Here is a 17,253-nt window from a genome sequence, read left to right on the forward strand (position 1 = left end):
AACGCATTGGTCTTCATGAAAATCCATAGCATTGTCGTGTCCTTTAGCCTATATTCAATCCATTTATCCACATCGATTCATTAAAACACTTTAGCAAATCTATTCTTATCGACCTTTTAAAAGCTCAAATAGTACTTTCACATATAAAAATAAGACATATATTTATTCAATTAAAACAAAAACTTATCTTCACTGCATGCCATACAAATGCGCATATAGTCGTAAATACGCACTTGCAGTTTGCACTCGAACTATTGAATGAGCCGACGATTCATGTTACAGTCGAAGGTCGACTGTACCCGAAATCCACAATCAATTAACAGGTGCTTGTATATATGCTGACACAGAAATACAGTATTGACCCACACACAAAACATGTACGGCTATAGATACGCGAACAGGAGTTACAGGTTGAAATACAACAATCTCAGAGATATGTGTAATAGTCATACGCCGGCTGAAACGTTAAATTTTGTGGGACAATCAGCTAAATCACATGATGCGTAAAAGCCCGTTTAGAATATGCATGTTCAAACATTTTTAATTACGACACTTGGCGTAGAATCTAAGTCAACAGTAATGCCCGTTTGTACAGTGTATTATAATGACCCATTATAAGAGCTTATATAACCAATCACGAGAAACTTAAGATCAGCTGTTACATATTCATGATGTGGATTGGAATGCGGCTCAAGTTTAAGAGCTGTTCGTACCAACGTTCTCATTGTAATTTGATTCCTCTGCGTGTTTTTACCGGATACATCCCGCTCCACTACAGATACAATATACATGTACACGTACCAGTTAACGCCGCCACAAATCTTACACATCAATCCGCTCAACTCACCAACAACCATTAACACCGATACATTTGTGTTTGGCACTGAGCGTGTACCGAACTATCAGTGTGAGGTACGGCAAGCATTGGTTACGATTAAGATGAAGACGGAGTTTGTAATGAAACCAACTGAGTTTCCAATAAGGATGGGTGTTATTTTCACGACTGGCGATCTCTATCTTCAAATGTAACCACAAAATGCTACTGACTTGTACATATATCTGTTTGCATGTCTGATCTTACACGTGTATTGCCCAGGACCTTATAGCATGGTCCCTGCACGCCAGACCGCACCTAAGGACAATACTTGGAGCCAAGCTCACACATGCATGCATACGAGCAACGCCCCTTTTGCTAGCATTCATTATACGGCCGATACTGTCGCTGAACGTGACCCCAAAGTTAACTTCATACACTTCATATGTAAAGTAAACGATTCAACGATGATCGGTTACTTGGTAATATAAATGTATGGATGGTTATATATTATTTTTTATATATTATTTATTTATATATAATTCATAATGTCGTTCATGACCAAGATATTTATTCTGCCTGATGACGGGAGTTCTGTTGATCATAAAAAGGTGTTTAAGGGGTTCGGAATTTATCTTTAAATAATGCAGATTCCTTCACCGGTTGTTGGCTAAATGTGGTGCATGTGTGGTGTACCATTTTGTACACTCAACAAATTATTATGTTAAATTTAACAGAAATTCTGTTGTCTGAGTTATGCTAGAATGTATAACATGTTATAACATTCAACATGATGCCCTGTTTGTCTAATAGAATCGTTATGTTGCATTAATAGGATATGTGTGTTATATTTAACAGAATACATTCTGGAATCACTCACTTTCTGTTAAATACAAGATTATTTTTTTTTTTTGAGAGCCTTTACAACATGATGAGGTTTATCAACGTCACTCTCTGTAACTCACCTTAAATTGGCCTGATTAACAGCTATGGTTTTACTTTAACTTAGTTTACTTTTTTCCTTAGGTATTCAGTGAGGCGTTTATTCAGAGATTAAGCCCACCAGACAATCACAATAAAATGTCCCTAACATGATTGTAATTAAATTTCTCCACAGGTAATACATGATTGTTAAATATGCTGAATTTCCAACATTCTCCTCTGTGGATGTTGTGTGTTGTGTACACGAAATTTAACAACTGCTTTACATTAAAAGCTGAATGGACATGCATACAAATTCCTCTTAAAGACATTAATACTTGTATTTGTAAAATTTGCTGACAGTCCCTTCTTGGATGTTGTGTGTTGTGTACACAAGATTTGACAATCGTTGGGCCAGTAGATTCTATAAAAACTGGGCCTAAACAAACAGGTTAACCAGACAGACAGACCGGACACATGCTATATCCACCTCCAACGACTACCCTGACAAGGGGATAATAGTTCAAATGAAACCATTCACTCACAAGAAACGACAAATTAAGATTTCCTCTCATTTAATTTCATGGGAATGCTCATGTAAAGAATAACAATGGTGCAATAATTACATGTAATTTATTCAACATGACAAGATCATGAAATTCACATCCTGAAATGAAAAAGCCATACGTGCAAACCTCACCAGACGGCTCAAACACGAAAAGAAAAGAATAATAATTAAAATAAATTTCCAGATACGGGGCCACTTTTACAAAACGTCCTATTTCTCGTTAACGTTTTTATAAATGACGCTGCCTGAAGGTTTTAGTGGCACAAGGAAATATTGGTTGATGAAGTTATGTGAAAGTGGCTAATGATCAGAACAGAATTAGAATGCAACCATTTGCAAGATTTCATGTGAGATTATTCAACAGCCATAAGCCCAGTCTGGCTACCAGCTTTGTAAAACAATTACACATACAAAGAAGGAATTCCCACAACAAATGTCCCTCAAATTAAAGTTTGATGAAATAATAGTAACAGAAAGGGCATTCTAAATAAAGAAACTTCAACAACAAACTGAAGTAGCTATGGTTGCGAAGGTCAAGTTCAAAAATTATCTCAGTTGAAGAATTCTCATAAATCAAAGTTCAAAACAAAGAATTGAGCCCATCAGTAACTTATTTATGAATGCCACATTAAAAAGGTTTTTCAACAGACTTGAACAAATGTAACAATAAATGGCACTACAATACACCTAAAATAGCAAAAACGTGACACATGAAAGCCTTATATATTAAGAACCATATACTTCTCACATATGGTAAATGTCAATAACTGGTTCATGCCATACAAGGTAATTATTCAGCGTATACACCGATACAGATGTATCTTCTAACAGTATCGTGCTTATAAAACATATATCAATGAAGAACATCCCGAAGTTTCGTACGTATATTTCCACAAACATCTGAACAATACCTCATAGGCTTGAGGAACACAAAGAAAATGTAGAACATCTTGAAAACAAATTATGGTGGTCTTAATGCAGACAGGTGGGTTCAAAAGTGCGGTATCAACATCCATAAAACTGTATTCTCCAGTTATAACAACTGAACATTTTTAATGCCAGACCAACAGGCCATGGTTAAAACTATTCACCCCTTCAAGTCATGTCCTTGCAGTTTTATCACAGCTTGTAAAAGCATGATGTTAACGAATGAATTCGCATTTAGTGTAACAAAATTCTCAGTTTTTAAGTACGAGTCCAGCAAGGATACCTCTGTAAAGTATGTTTGGTTCATATTAGAACATGTCTTTGTCTTTTATATAAAACAGCACATAGGGTGTAGCATTGTAGCCAGAATTAGGTGCCAGACGACGTTCAAAGTCCTCTTCATCCAGAATCTGTACAAAGTCATCGTCACACTCCAGCCACTTGTTGAAAATGTCCTCAGTCGCATCGTCACAGGAGGTGTCCCCCAGGCTGGTATTCCCTACACAGTCCACTTCCTCCACAGTCTCTGTCCTCACGTAGCCCTCAGCTTTTGTTACGCAACCGGCATCGGACAACCGAGGATTCTCGCCGGCTGGTTTTACACTATTATGATCCGCAAACTTTGAGCCTAGATGGGAACTTGTCAGGCTGTCCTCTTCAGAAAGTTTTATACCCTGACCACCTGTTTTAAAGCTCTCCTCAGGTAAGGCTGCAGCCCCACGAGCACAGCCCGTAGCACACTGACCAGCACTGCTCTCTCCAATCTTCTCTACAGACTCACTCTTCACTTTCACAAAGGTTTTCTCCATGAATCTTTCTAACTTTGAGGCCTGTGGCTTATTTCTGTCTGGTTTAGCGATCAGGTTTTGGACAGCTTTGGATTCTGGTAGCAACCTTACATATGACATGTAGTGCCCAGATGTGATGCTCATTCCTGAATGAGCAATCAACCCAAACAATTTATACCTGAAAAGGGACGAAGAAAGTATACCCATTTTCCTTACAAACAAAAACCACGCGATAAAGAATTCATTAATAAAGTCAAAGAAATGTACTTTAAAACAATTTAATTAATACCTCAAATAAAGGCAAAGTATAATTAAAAGAAGTATACGAAGCCATGTCTATAACAACACTGAAGTCTTGAACAGTATTAAGAAGTTGGGGCTGTAAAAAGGAGCATTTGAATAACGGTTTTTGTCCTGTACAAAACATACGGTCCTTGTACCAAAAACTGTGCAGGACGTTGTTGTGTTGCTAGCTTCCAGGTTTACTAGCATCACTAATGGGAGAGAAGATATCAATAAGTTCATATTATTACATTATCAACTTTATTTCCTTCTTGGCAAGACAGGACAAACCAACTATCAGCATGTAATCTTGGTAATGTGATGTGGCAGATGACAGGCAGCACAGGATAAAGTGAAAAAAATGAAAGATGTACCCAATAACATGTGATATGTTAGAGGAGACACCTTCATACTCCAATTAAAATACTCTTAAATAGTCCTCAAATCCGACCACTGAAGTATAACATTAGATTCAATTTGAGAACAAAATTCCTTAGACTTTCAAGAACAAAATGTGTTGTTTCGGCACATAAACCGTAAAATAACCTGTCCAAAAATAGGTAACATTCCTCCAATATGTCAAGACATGCACTATGTGTGTGGCTGAATTTGTTGAAGATTTAGAGTACGTCAAGAAATTCTCATACAGCCAAACTTTCAGAGAAATGATAGAAAGTGCACTACAATAACATGCAGAGGCTTATTGATATTACCAGATATGAACTTTCTACAGACACAGGTAACTTCAAAATAGATGAAATACATCTTAGACTCATATACTACAGGGAAATCGTTTTGCACATACATGTTACAACTACGGGCTGCAGTTACCTCAACAATATGCACTGACTTTCAAAAAATGAGATCGTCGTCATATGACTGAAAAATTGTTGAGTACGACGTTAAACCCCAAGCACTCACTCACTCACTCAAAAAATGAGAGATGTAGCTCTAAATGATAAGATTTCAAGAAGCAAAAACATGTCAAACTAGAATACCTGAGGACAGGGCAACGAAAGGACGACTCCATCCTGATTATGACTGTCATAAACTGTTTGAATTACATGTATTATCTGATACTGATGTTGAGGTTTTGCAGTATGCTTACCTGTGGTCTCGCCGGTGACAGGGACGAGGACACTTGTACCGAAGACACGGCAGGTACTCTGGAGTTGCCACATGGTCATTGATTTTAGTCAAGTTTCCAAAATACCTGGCAAGAGAAACAAAAATCAGAATATTTACAGTAAATACACTGGCTGTATGAACAACAAACTTTAACCATGAGAAAATCAACATCCAAGACAAGCATTAAAGGAGAAGAAAATTTTAAAAAATGGCACTATAGGCTGAAAAGAGCACATTTTACTCTATCTGGTGGTGTCTGCTGCATAATTTTGTGATTTTTCCTTGCCAAACACCTAAAGCCTGAATATGGCAAAGCTGGTATAGATCGCTGAGTCCATGCCGTCCTCCATCTTTAACACTCTGTAATTTATGGTTGGGGTGTGTTGCCTCTCAGCCAACGAGAGTCGATAAAACTGCCGGCTTGTTTGTGTAAACTTGGGAACCTACATCCAACATTCCGGTTTCCCGACTGTCAAACAGAAAACGAACTCTACTGTTCGCTACTTTCCGGGAAGAAGAATTCTACTTGAAATGTACCAACTGCACTATGGCCGTTTCCGAGTGCAATTCTTCTCCTAACACAGAAGACTTCAGGGCTAGTTCTTAGGCAAAATGGAGTCGCCAACAGTGGATTTGGGCATTTTTATATTACATATTATATGTATATTATACGCATTTATAATTTTTCAACTTGAGGTACATATTAGAATTTTTTAATGGCATGCACCTGTGAGGAAATGCATACTCTATTCAATGGTATTTGTTTGACATTTAACTTCTCTTCTCCTTTAAAGGTTACATGAAAAAGGAAGATTATTGTTCTAAGTGAAATGAAGTAGGTTAAATTAATTCATTTTTAAAAGCATTTATTTTATATCTCTTAAGAAACCCTCTTCATGCATATTTCTGTCAATGATCCAAAATTTTCTGATATGGCATTGATGAACTTGATTGGAATTCAGCTTATTGATTATCATGGTCCAGAGGAAATGTTATGGTTTTCCTCTGCCCCATTTCCAACTTCATAAAAGTGCCACATCCTCTTTAAATCTATGTCAACATTTAAATGTACTGGTAGTCATTTACAGTAATCTTCAAAGTTGTATGTATGTGTGGCACTATGTATGTGTAGAGCATTTAGTGATACAAGGTGTGAAACAATATGATTAAAATAGGTTTGGCAACATCTTGGGCTACAGAACATTGGCTTTAGTTATAATATACTAGATGTGGCTCAAATTTGGAATCAAGAAATAAAAAATGCCAGCTGGAACCTTGATATGTTAAACTGCATATTACTAAATAGAAACCAAACGTTTCCTGCATCCTGGAAAGCATGCTCTTACCCTGAAGACGCAGCAAATCTCTTCAGATGAAGCGTCAAGATTTCTGGCAGAGTCTCATAATGCAAGGATCTCTCGGCTTCCACATAGCTGAAGCAATTCTCGCAGAAGTACTTATTGTCATCACACAGTTTCTCCACGTCTGTGAAAGCAGACATCAAACAGGACAGGGAAGGTTCTTCTGGCTCCTCTACAACATACAACACGGACCCGTGCAACTAATGACCTGTTATGTATTACCTCCCTTCCAGTAGTGTAACTTAAGCTTCTTCTTGCGCTTTCTATCAGCTGGCATTACAACCCATGCAGCCCGGTATCATTGCAAAGAGACTATCATGAGGGCAGGAAACAGCCTTAATCTACCAGCCCACAGCTAATGTTTGAAAGAGTCAAAATTTAACACCTAAAACGTGGACTTAAGGATGGAATGGACAATGCAAGCTTGCACCTTAGAATACAGGTATTGGTGATGGTCTAGTTCATCCATTGTTTACTTTGGATGCAGCACAAAACTGATCCGGCACACAGAATGTGATTGATTGACTACAGCTTAACAGCATAATCAAAACATTTTGACTGGGTTAAGGAAGTCCTTAATCTGGTCTTTGGAAAGTCAAAACTGTAAACTGTTTCTGCTAAGGAGAGATTCGGTATCCAGAAATGGCGGCTGTAAAATCGGGCAAGTTACATGTACATCAGCCTATCACATGTCTGTGAAACTTTTCTGCTAAGGAGAGATTCGGTATCCAGAAATGACGGCTGTACGATCGGGCAAGCTACATGTACATCAGCCTATCACATGTCTGTGAAACTTTTCTGCTAAGGAGAGATTCGGCATCCAGAAATGTGGGCTGTCCGATCGGGCAAGCTACATGTACATCAGCCTATCACATGTCTGTGAAACTTTTCTGCTAAGGAGAGATTCGGTATCCAGAAATGGCGGCTGTCCGATCGGGCAAGCTACATGTACATCAGCCTATCACATGTCTGTGAAACTTTTCTGCTAAGGAGAGATTCGGTATCCAGAAATGTGGGCTGTCCGATCGGGCAAGCTACATGTACATCAGCCTATCACATGTCTGTGAAACTTTTCTGCTAAGGAGAGATTCGGTATCCAGAAATGTGGGCTGTACGATCGGGCAAGCTACATGTACATCAGCCTATCACATGTCTGTGAAACTTTTCTGCTAAGGAGAGATTCGGTATCCAGAAATGGCGGCTGTACGATCGGGCAAGCTACATGTACATCAGCCTATCACATGTCTGTGAAACTTTTCTGCTAAGGAGAGATTCGGTATCCAGAAATGGGGGCTGTACGATCGGGCAAGCTACATGTACATCAGCCCATCACATGTCTGTGAAACTTTTCTGCTAAGGAGAGATTCGGTATCCAGAAATGGCGGCTGTACGATCGGGCAAGCTACATGTACATCAGCCTATCACATGTCTGTGAAACTTTTCTGCTAAGGAGAGATTCGGTATCCAGAAATGGCGGCTGTACGATCGGGCAAGCTACATGTACATCAGCCCATCACATGTCTGTGAAACTTTTCTGCTAAGGAGAGATTCGGTATCCAGAAATGGCGGCTGTACGATCGGGCAAGCTACATGTACATCAGCCTATCACATGTCTGTGAAACTTTTCTGCTAAGGAGAGATTCGGTATCCAGAAATGACGGCTGTACGATCGGGCAAGCTACATGTACATCAGCCTATCACATGTCTGTGAAACTTTTCTCCCTCTCTCACTACTACATCTTACTTACTTGATGGATGGGGGCCTCCATTGTACAGGGCTTTAGTGTTTAAGCACAACACAATGACCCAGATGCCTCTCACCAATGAGATCCCCAAGAGTTCACCCCTCAGGCTCTGCCCCATTTCCTACCACCATAATGCTGGCTGCCGTCATATAAGTGAAATATTCATGAGTAAAGTGTAAAATACCAATCAATAACTAACTAAATTTTTAGATGAACTGATTAATGCACTGTATTTCTATCCTATATAGCTACCAAACAAACAAACAAACTGATCAAGCAAGATGCATGTGTCTATGTTAGACAACACGACAGCTCCCTGTACACTGCATAACTGCTACCAAGTTTTAGTCTTCTACCAGAAGGCCACCTCAAACCACCTCTAGATCAACAAAAGTCCCAGAATCAGAATACCATGCAAAGGAATTGAATACTGTAAAGTTCTTATTATTCGCTGGAATTTATTTTTGCGGAGATATAATATGGCCGAAATTATTCAAGCACGTCAAACAGGAATCATCATGGGTGGCTTTAATCCTCCTTTGTTTCCTGTGTTGTGGCTAATCCTTGTGATCTGGATCAGAGATTAAAACAATGGGGCATGGATTATCACAACACAAGAAGATTACTTTCGCACCTACCAAGAGCAGTACTAAAACAGGTGTCACTTCTTTTCAAACCACTGATGAGTACTTTTAAACACCTGGCAAAGTGACCTGTCACCGTTTGAGAAGTTCAACACAAAACATATGAATTCACCATTATCGGCGCCAGCCACTCATTCTTTATCAAGCAACACGGTAAGTTTGCATTGTTTTCAGTTTTAATTGTCGTCTGTAGCTGGTCAGAAACTGCAAACATTGCCATTGTTGTCAAACGGCCATTGTGTTGTTGTACACACACTTCACAGTTTGTTAGAAGCTCACTCATTGGACCACAGGAGAGACACAGCCAATGAGACAGCGTGTATCAGAGTGACATTCATTAGAAGCCAGCAGGTGTTCATATCTACTTTTCTTTCGCTTTACTGGCATACTGAACACTAATCAAAGTAAAGACGAATGAACTCCCACTTTGTTTTACACCCACCAAGCCTTAGCACCAGAGTTTGTATATATATATATACATAAACCATAACTTCCCTTCCCTGCTGTTAAAAAATTTAGCTGGCACGTCATGCTTTCTTAGCGCAACACCCGTCTGCCTGACAAAGATTTCCCTTCATTATTACTACTCCCCGTAATATATGCTTCAATATTGAATATTTTTCGCGGTAAATTATTGACCGCAAAATCCGTGACAATTAGTGCCACGTGAAAATTAAACACTTCACAGTAGTCATCAGCTTGCAACAGGATTGCTGGGCCCATTATCACAAGGTTTGTAATCTTTCTTTTTTGTAACTTTCCTCAAAAAGTAATGGCACATTACAGAAAAAAAATGACTTCGAGAAGTATTGTGAAAGTGATCTGGGTCCACCTGCACGACACCCACTTAACTTTAAGGCTAAGTAACTACCATGGCAACCAGCACTGTTCGTATTATGTCGCCATGGTAGTTACCATACGTGCTCTTTAAGGTTATGAGGACTTTGTGCAAGTGGGCCCTTCTCTAAACACATTGGTTTACCTTTGGTAAAGTTACCTAGTATCCATTATCCTTATTATTTAAACAAGTTACACAGACTCACCGTCAGACTCATTTTGGTTATCCTCTACCACCACATGTGTTTTCTTCAGTGGGACGCTGACATCCTGAAACACTTCCTGCCTTTCGCGAGCACACTCACACTCCATACACCTCGTCCTCAGCATCATCATCCCCTGAAACAAGTGCTCCACAAAGTCCTTGTGTTTGTCCTCAGGGACACCCAGCTTCCTGATGGCCTCGTGCGCACTGACTGACTTCAGCGGTGAGTTGCACACAGTGTCACACTTCTCCAGTTTCACTTTTACTTGCTTGATATCCCTAAGGGCTGCCGATTTAAGATTTTTCTCACTGACGTGTTCCAGCACACCAGGGAAGCGCTTCCCTTGAGAGCGTCCCCCACCCCCTGCTGCCTCCTGATTCAGGATCAGATTATGAGACAGGACAGAGCTCACCTCCATGACTGGGACTACAGGATCTGGTATAACTGAAGGGTCTGGTATAACAGACGGACCATCCCCTGTGTGGTCAGGAATGGACATCTCTGTTAGATTGGCCGTCTCCAGGGTTGGTTTGTAGTGTAAGCTGTCAGGGGCCTCCACACCATTGTGGATTTTGGCCACCACTGCACCTCTCATCCCCAGTCTCCTACAGCCCGCTTCTCGTTTCCCGAACATTGACAGGACATTGGGCTGAGATTTGCCTCCTCCAGCCAGCCCATTTACATTACCACCAGTGTCAGTGGAACATTTTTTTGCAGAGCTGCATTTTATGTCCTGTGACAAGGGTAAATCTTTATCTGCTGCCTCAACCTTTTTGCGCTTACGGCCTCTTGTCCCTCCAGATTTTGGGGTAACATCAATGTTACCACTGCCTGATGCGGGACTTATGCTGGAGCGCCTGGTTCTCCGTCTTCCACTTCCACTGTCTAACACAGAAGTGGTGCTGACTGGAGTAACAGGAGAGTTCTTTTTAGGCAAAGTCACTCTGCATGTGGGACTTGAGCCAGATTTCACCTGGGACATGCTATCTGTTTCATCATATGAACTGTGTGCTTGTATACTTTCTGTAGTAGCTTTGCAGTTAGTAATAGTCTCGCAGTTCTTGCCACTGTACTCAACACTTGTCACAGTCTCTGTAACTCTGACGACTTTACTCTTAGGTTTAACCATAGGTGATTTTGTGTCCAACAAACAAGAGCTTTCTTGTTGAGCCTTTTCCACAAAAAGAGCTGTCTTAACATCAGTTCTGCTGACAGCAGCCTTTGAAGCTATCTTCTGAGAGCCCATACCAAAATACTTTGTAATGTTGTTCAAGGAGCTCTCTTTTGTCTTCTTCTTCATTTCTAATTCCTTGTATTTCGTTCTGACTTTACCATTTTCTTTCAAGGCATCTTGAATGTAACAAAGCAGGCAACGTAACAGTTCTTGAGCATCATGCTGAAGGTAACCTTCAAACATTGGATTTATCCGCCTGCAAAATTTGAAAAGTTTGTTGAAAGTCCCTCTAAAATACCCAAGTTCACAGACAGCTTATAAGAATTCTATGTAAACAGGAATAAGAAAAATACAGGAATCATCGCTTATGATCTAGTCACCTGTGCGAACCAACACTCTAATGATGAGATGGTCAAGAGCCAACAGTTAAAATCCAAATGTGTTATTGTTTTATCTACATCAAAGTTATCAGCACGTACACATTATTTTAAATATTTAGATAACATAAGAAGATGATAATCTTGCATTGACTTAGGAGAACAAACATTGCAGCTTAAATCAAGTTTTACCTTAGTATTTCTAGAAGCCGGTCAGGTCTGACAGTCATTGAAGCAACGGCAGAACTGCCAAGTTGTCGAAACCTTCTTTCACGACTATCCATCCTTGTAAACAGCTATAACAAAATGAAGAGGAATGCTTAGTTATCAACTTAACCCATAGGTGATAGTCATACCTCAAAACGTTGTCTATATATGAAGGTTTAATTTGAACACAAAATGAGGTGTCAATTTCTCATCTTTAGCTATTAAACTTGTCTTTCCCTTTTTTTATCAGCAGCTTTATGTGGATCTTGTCCCAAAGCATGACAATGTTTTTAGGAAAATGGTGGATGATTTACAACAAACCTGTTGGAGAATTTTGGCCACTTGTGAAGACAAATTCTCTGATGCTTTCTCATAATCATCTCCAAGCTGAAAGAAAAAGAGGGCAAATAATTTCAGAAAATAAGGTAAGCAATATATAATGACTATACGTTACCTGTCATAGCAACGGTAACCTCAGCAAACACTGCCCATGCTAGTAAACTAAGCGAGGTTAAGTGAGTTCTTTTACCGGACTAATCACTAACTAGACAATACATGTACATCTTGACCTCTATCTCGACTATTGTCCTAGGACATAACGAAGCTGTTCACAATGACTCCAGTTAGGGATTGTAACAATACATGTTAGTGATAAAAGGGGATGCCAGCTGGAGGTGGAGTTTGGAACATGTGTGCTCCTCATGCTCCTCTACATGTTCCTCTCCAAAACATCAATGGACCTTGAGGAAAATCCATAAACAGCTAAAAGAGATGATCGGAAATCGATTCAAAGGGCCATAATAATTACTACAATGCAAATGTACACTGAGTACATAAAATTCATAACAGTTTAGATAAATCAGTTGGAAACTGCAGGACATGGGTTCTCAAGAAGTAATTAAAGATATGATGTTAGGATGGGCTAAATGGGCTAATAATATATACCCAAAATGACCAAAAATTTCACCCACAGAATTACATTTTTAGAGGCACACATATGTCACAAAGTATTATTTTTGGTGCTGAAACTTACAATATTCCTGTAGAAAATCATACCATGTTCCAAGCAAACTTCACAACACCTTTCTAAAATCAACAGATCTCTCTGAATCTGGAAAAATAGACATGGCATCGATATGGCACTCATGGCTTGTGTCACTTCAAAGGGATAATAATTACAGCTGCTTGTATCATGGTTCTAATATCCCAAGGTAGGCATTCTGACATACTGTACCTCTTTTTTTGATTCTTCAGTAATTTCACGCTGAAGTTTTTCAACCTCAATAACATCTTTATTGAGATCCTCCAGGCCATCCAGAAAACCAGGTGTGTATCTTAAAATTTGTAATACACTATTCAAGAAGCAGGTGTTTCCTGAAAAGAAAAACATAATATACACTTAAAATGTATTTATTTATCTGACTGGTGTTTAATGCTGCACTCAACAAGGTTTAACTGATTCAGTAGATGTGGGGAAAAAACTTGCATATTGAGAAAGCCACATCTGAACCAGCCTTGAAACTTGTTGGTGAGGAAACAATCAATAGTTCTCACCAACTTACATGACTGAACCGGTGAGGGCCATTCTAGCTAGAATCGCATCCTATAAAGACGTATCCGTTAGCCCTAATAATGACATATTTCTTGCCTTTGAATCTGATGTAAATAATACCAGATATGATACAGGGGCAGGTTGATAAATGTTTTCCTCTCTCAGACCATGACAAGTTTACATGTAATAGGTACTGGTTTAAGTCTTACTATCCATGTCTCATCTAACAGATTAGCTTTATTTATTTATTTGATTGGTGTTTTATGCCGTACTCAAAAATATTTCACTTATACAATGGCGACCAGCATTATGGAGAGAAGAAACCGAGCAGAGCCCGGGAGAAACCCACAACCATTCGCAGATTACTGGCAGACCTTCCCCGAAAAGTATGGCCGGAGAGGAAGCCAGCATGAGCTGGACTTGAATCTAACACATTAGACCTCTGTTAAGCCACTCGCTATGTAATTCATGCCGCATCATTAAATCTAGGCTAATGTAATAAACCATTTTTACATTCTTGATGGTATTTAAAAATTTATTGAAAATTAAAATGTAAAAAATATTACAATTGTTACAATATATATGTTTAAAAAATATCTGCATTATTAATGTACAAAGAAAAAAAAATAAATTATTTCTCCCACATAGATTCCAAATAGTTTCAATTATGTAAGTTAGTTGCACATATGTAACTGTAATTACATTGACACAGACCTCAGAATTACAACTATATACAGGCCAAACAAATAGTGAAGACGTAAGCTTGTCAGGGAGGTTGGGGAGGTGGATTTTTCTTAGCGATAAATGTTTAAATATTTAATGAAGGCCTACATACCCGTGACAGTTGAGGATAAAGGCATCATTTCTTATCTGAAGAAATACTCTGAAAAACATGGTTTAATTTCTCAGTTTGGCATACTAGATATGCAGGAAAGGTTGGTATATCATTTACTACAGATTGTATTTTATTTTATATTTTTGTGTAAACATACAGCAATTTCAGTGGACAAGCTCTGGTTTCAGTAGGAGGTAGCTATTGTTGCCATACTGTGATATCAAACAATAAAGATTTCAGTTTTCCTTCGAAAAACTTGAATTTACAACATATATTCCTACATAAGCAGCATTGCTGCTCGAGACCACTTCGTCCAATTGTCCGAGGACTTTGAGAAATGAAATCATTTGTATTTCAGAATCATTACTACGGATTGCACAGATACTATATAAAAGATCCATCAACTGCTCATGAAGATCCATCACTGACCTTTTCAAGAGTTCCACTGAACAACGTGACACATAGATGTAGGTGAACCTCAATACCACATGCCCACAGCATGACTGCACACATCCGGCATATTTGCTAAATTTACAATTTCTGGTATAACGAGATAAAGGATTACTGAAAATAGATTATTACCGTAAATCAAATACATTTTGCATTCCGTGATAACAAATGTCTGACCTGGGGCAATGTATTTGCCATTGCTCAATCCACTGACCCAGCTATCCTAACCTGCTACTGTCAGCAAGTAACCAGGGATCAATGAACTGTTTGTTTTCTGTGTGAATTGCTAGCAGCTGCTTACCTAGATTCATGAATCCAATGATACCTGGGCCAGCATTTTGTTCCTCTGGGGTTGATGGAATCTCTGCCTCTGTGAGCCTTCCTTTCTCTACAGAAGCAATTTTCCTTCTTTGTGTCATTTGCTGGACTTCTGACACTTGTCAACCTGTAAATTTCATAATATATAAAACATAATTTACAGTTAATGGAACTGAACCTGTTAACTTCCTTGATGCAGAATGTGAAGCATATATCACTATGATCAATGTCAAGGACCACTTGCTAAATAGAACAAACAGTTCTTGACAAGAAATTAAAAAAATTTCGAAACACCTCGAATCAAGACTTACAACTCTGACTTGCCATCACAGAGTGTGTTTACGCCAGGTGAGTTTTTGTTGACTTTCAGAGATAGCTTTCGTCTCTTCTTCACTGGGCTTAATTCTACCGTAGACATCCTGTCTTGTATGCCTGGCAATGAAATAGTTAATAATGAAAAACAATAAATGAAAAATAAAATAAATAATAATGAAAAAATGAACAGCATGAAGAAATAGTATGTATACTACAAACCCTAACTGTGTTCAACACAAAATACATTCATACATTTAACTCGCGAATTTATACTTAATATAGGCAAATTTCTTTAATGTTTTTTTTCTTCACCTCCTTATTTACGACAGTTAATGGTTCTTCACACTTAATTACATTGATGCACACAATTTTACACCAAATGCAGTAGAGACAGAAATGTGAAATAACACTTTGGAGCATCATTTAACTACATGTATTTAGTGTATTCAAGGATTACTTTAAATTCAGAATTTCAGAAATGTTTCCAGTATACCAGTTGAGAGGTACTGTAGAATATTAATGTGTTATATATAGTATGTATTAAGTAAATAAATAATTTTCCTTATGATAACTTTTCTAGACATCTTCAGCAGAAAAATCGATATTCTCTCAAAAAATAAAATTTTGTGTATTTATCAAGAACAGCTCAAATTACTGCCTTTCAGGAAATATCGGACATGTACCTGCATTATTTATTGTCTTAAAATTGTTCTAAAGATAACACATTATTGCCTGTGCTCCTGGCTGGGTCTATCGGATGTGTTGAGCAATGTCTGCACAGCACATTTACCACAATTAAGCATTCCGAGAGGAAACCAAGGCATGTGACAGGCAGTCTCACGGTGGCTTTCGAAAGAAGAGCCAGCATCTATAATGACCTCAGTCCAATACAGCGCTGTATCTAGATTCACAAGCTGTAGAGTTGTTAAGTATTAGAGTGACATCGATTCAATGAAAAAATCTGCTGTTCACATAGCCGCACGTGTGTGGCTCAACAGATCTGACGGCGTACTAACTATCTTCTTATCTGCTGTCCACTCCATTTGAGACGGAAGCTGAAAATCCAGCCAGCCTTTATTTTCATGCCACCAGTCGTTGGACACAAGTCGTGACGCAGATTGCAACAACAACACCATGTTAATTAATTTGACCTTACCCTCAGCAGCCTATGTACGACAGACGAGTGAAATCGAGCAAATCCTGTTCTGGGCTATTCATACCTAGGTGAAGCTAACTGTCTTCGAAAACAACTGTCTTTGAATTGTCGACCTCCTCCACTGATATTTCACTACTACTACCACACTGGTTCGGCACTTGTCTAGTTAAATCATTGACAAAATGTCCGCGTGATCCCACTGGCATGTCAGTGCCATGACCGACTGAGAAATCGATATCTGGTATGGCTCTAGCCGGATTAACAGGGCCACGTACCTGAAACATCAGTACTTATCTCATAATTTCACTAAAAAGATCCACCTTCTGCCAGAATTCAACTGGTTACCTCAGTTAAAATGCTAAGGGTAGAAGTCAAAAAGAGCTATAACGCGCCAAACAATCTTCCCATCCGAATTATCTCCCTTTTGTTCATGTGCACATTGGAAAGTGACTCTTTCCTCATTTGTAACATTACCAGCATATTTCTGATCTAAGTTTTATCATTGTTGCGTTTTGGTGAATAGGAAGTTCATAAACTGTAAATGATTAAGGAAAACATTAATTTCTATCAGTAATTTAAAACCTCATATCTACAAGTGAAACGCAGACAGGAAGATATCAGAGTTAATGCCCCTGTATATTTCTCATA

The 17,253-nt window shown here is 38.8% G+C and overlaps 1 protein-coding gene across 5 annotated transcripts; it reads right to left on the minus strand.

The window, feature by feature from the left end:
• Positions 1 to 2,293: 2,293 nt before the first annotated feature.
• Positions 2,294 to 17,006, minus strand: LOC135473510 (ubiquitin carboxyl-terminal hydrolase 1-like). Of its 5 annotated transcripts, none has more exons than XM_064753371.1 (10): positions 16,881 to 17,006; positions 15,446 to 15,566; positions 15,118 to 15,261; positions 13,214 to 13,353; positions 12,301 to 12,366; positions 11,965 to 12,068; positions 10,222 to 11,651; positions 6,775 to 6,961; positions 5,409 to 5,513; positions 2,294 to 4,196 (listed from the first exon to the last, which is right to left on the minus strand). In XM_064753371.1, exons 3-10 carry the CDS (start codon positions 15,233 to 15,235, stop codon positions 3,539 to 3,541), a joined length of 2,808 nt encoding a protein of 935 aa, XP_064609441.1. In that variant the 5' UTR covers positions 15,236 to 15,261; positions 15,446 to 15,566; positions 16,881 to 17,006; the 3' UTR covers positions 2,294 to 3,538. The 5 variants fall into 5 exon arrangements, with proteins under 5 accessions (XP_064609441.1, XP_064609448.1, XP_064609433.1 ...); XM_064753378.1 differs by having other exon boundaries at positions 16,670 to 17,000; XM_064753363.1 differs by having other exon boundaries at positions 16,606 to 17,000.
• Between the last annotated feature and the right edge of the window lie 247 nt (positions 17,007 to 17,253).

The sequence above is a fragment of the Liolophura sinensis genome, chromosome 1, assembly GCF_032854445.1.
Source record: "Liolophura sinensis isolate JHLJ2023 chromosome 1, CUHK_Ljap_v2, whole genome shotgun sequence".
NCBI lineage: Eukaryota > Metazoa > Mollusca > Polyplacophora > Chitonida > Chitonidae > Liolophura > Liolophura sinensis.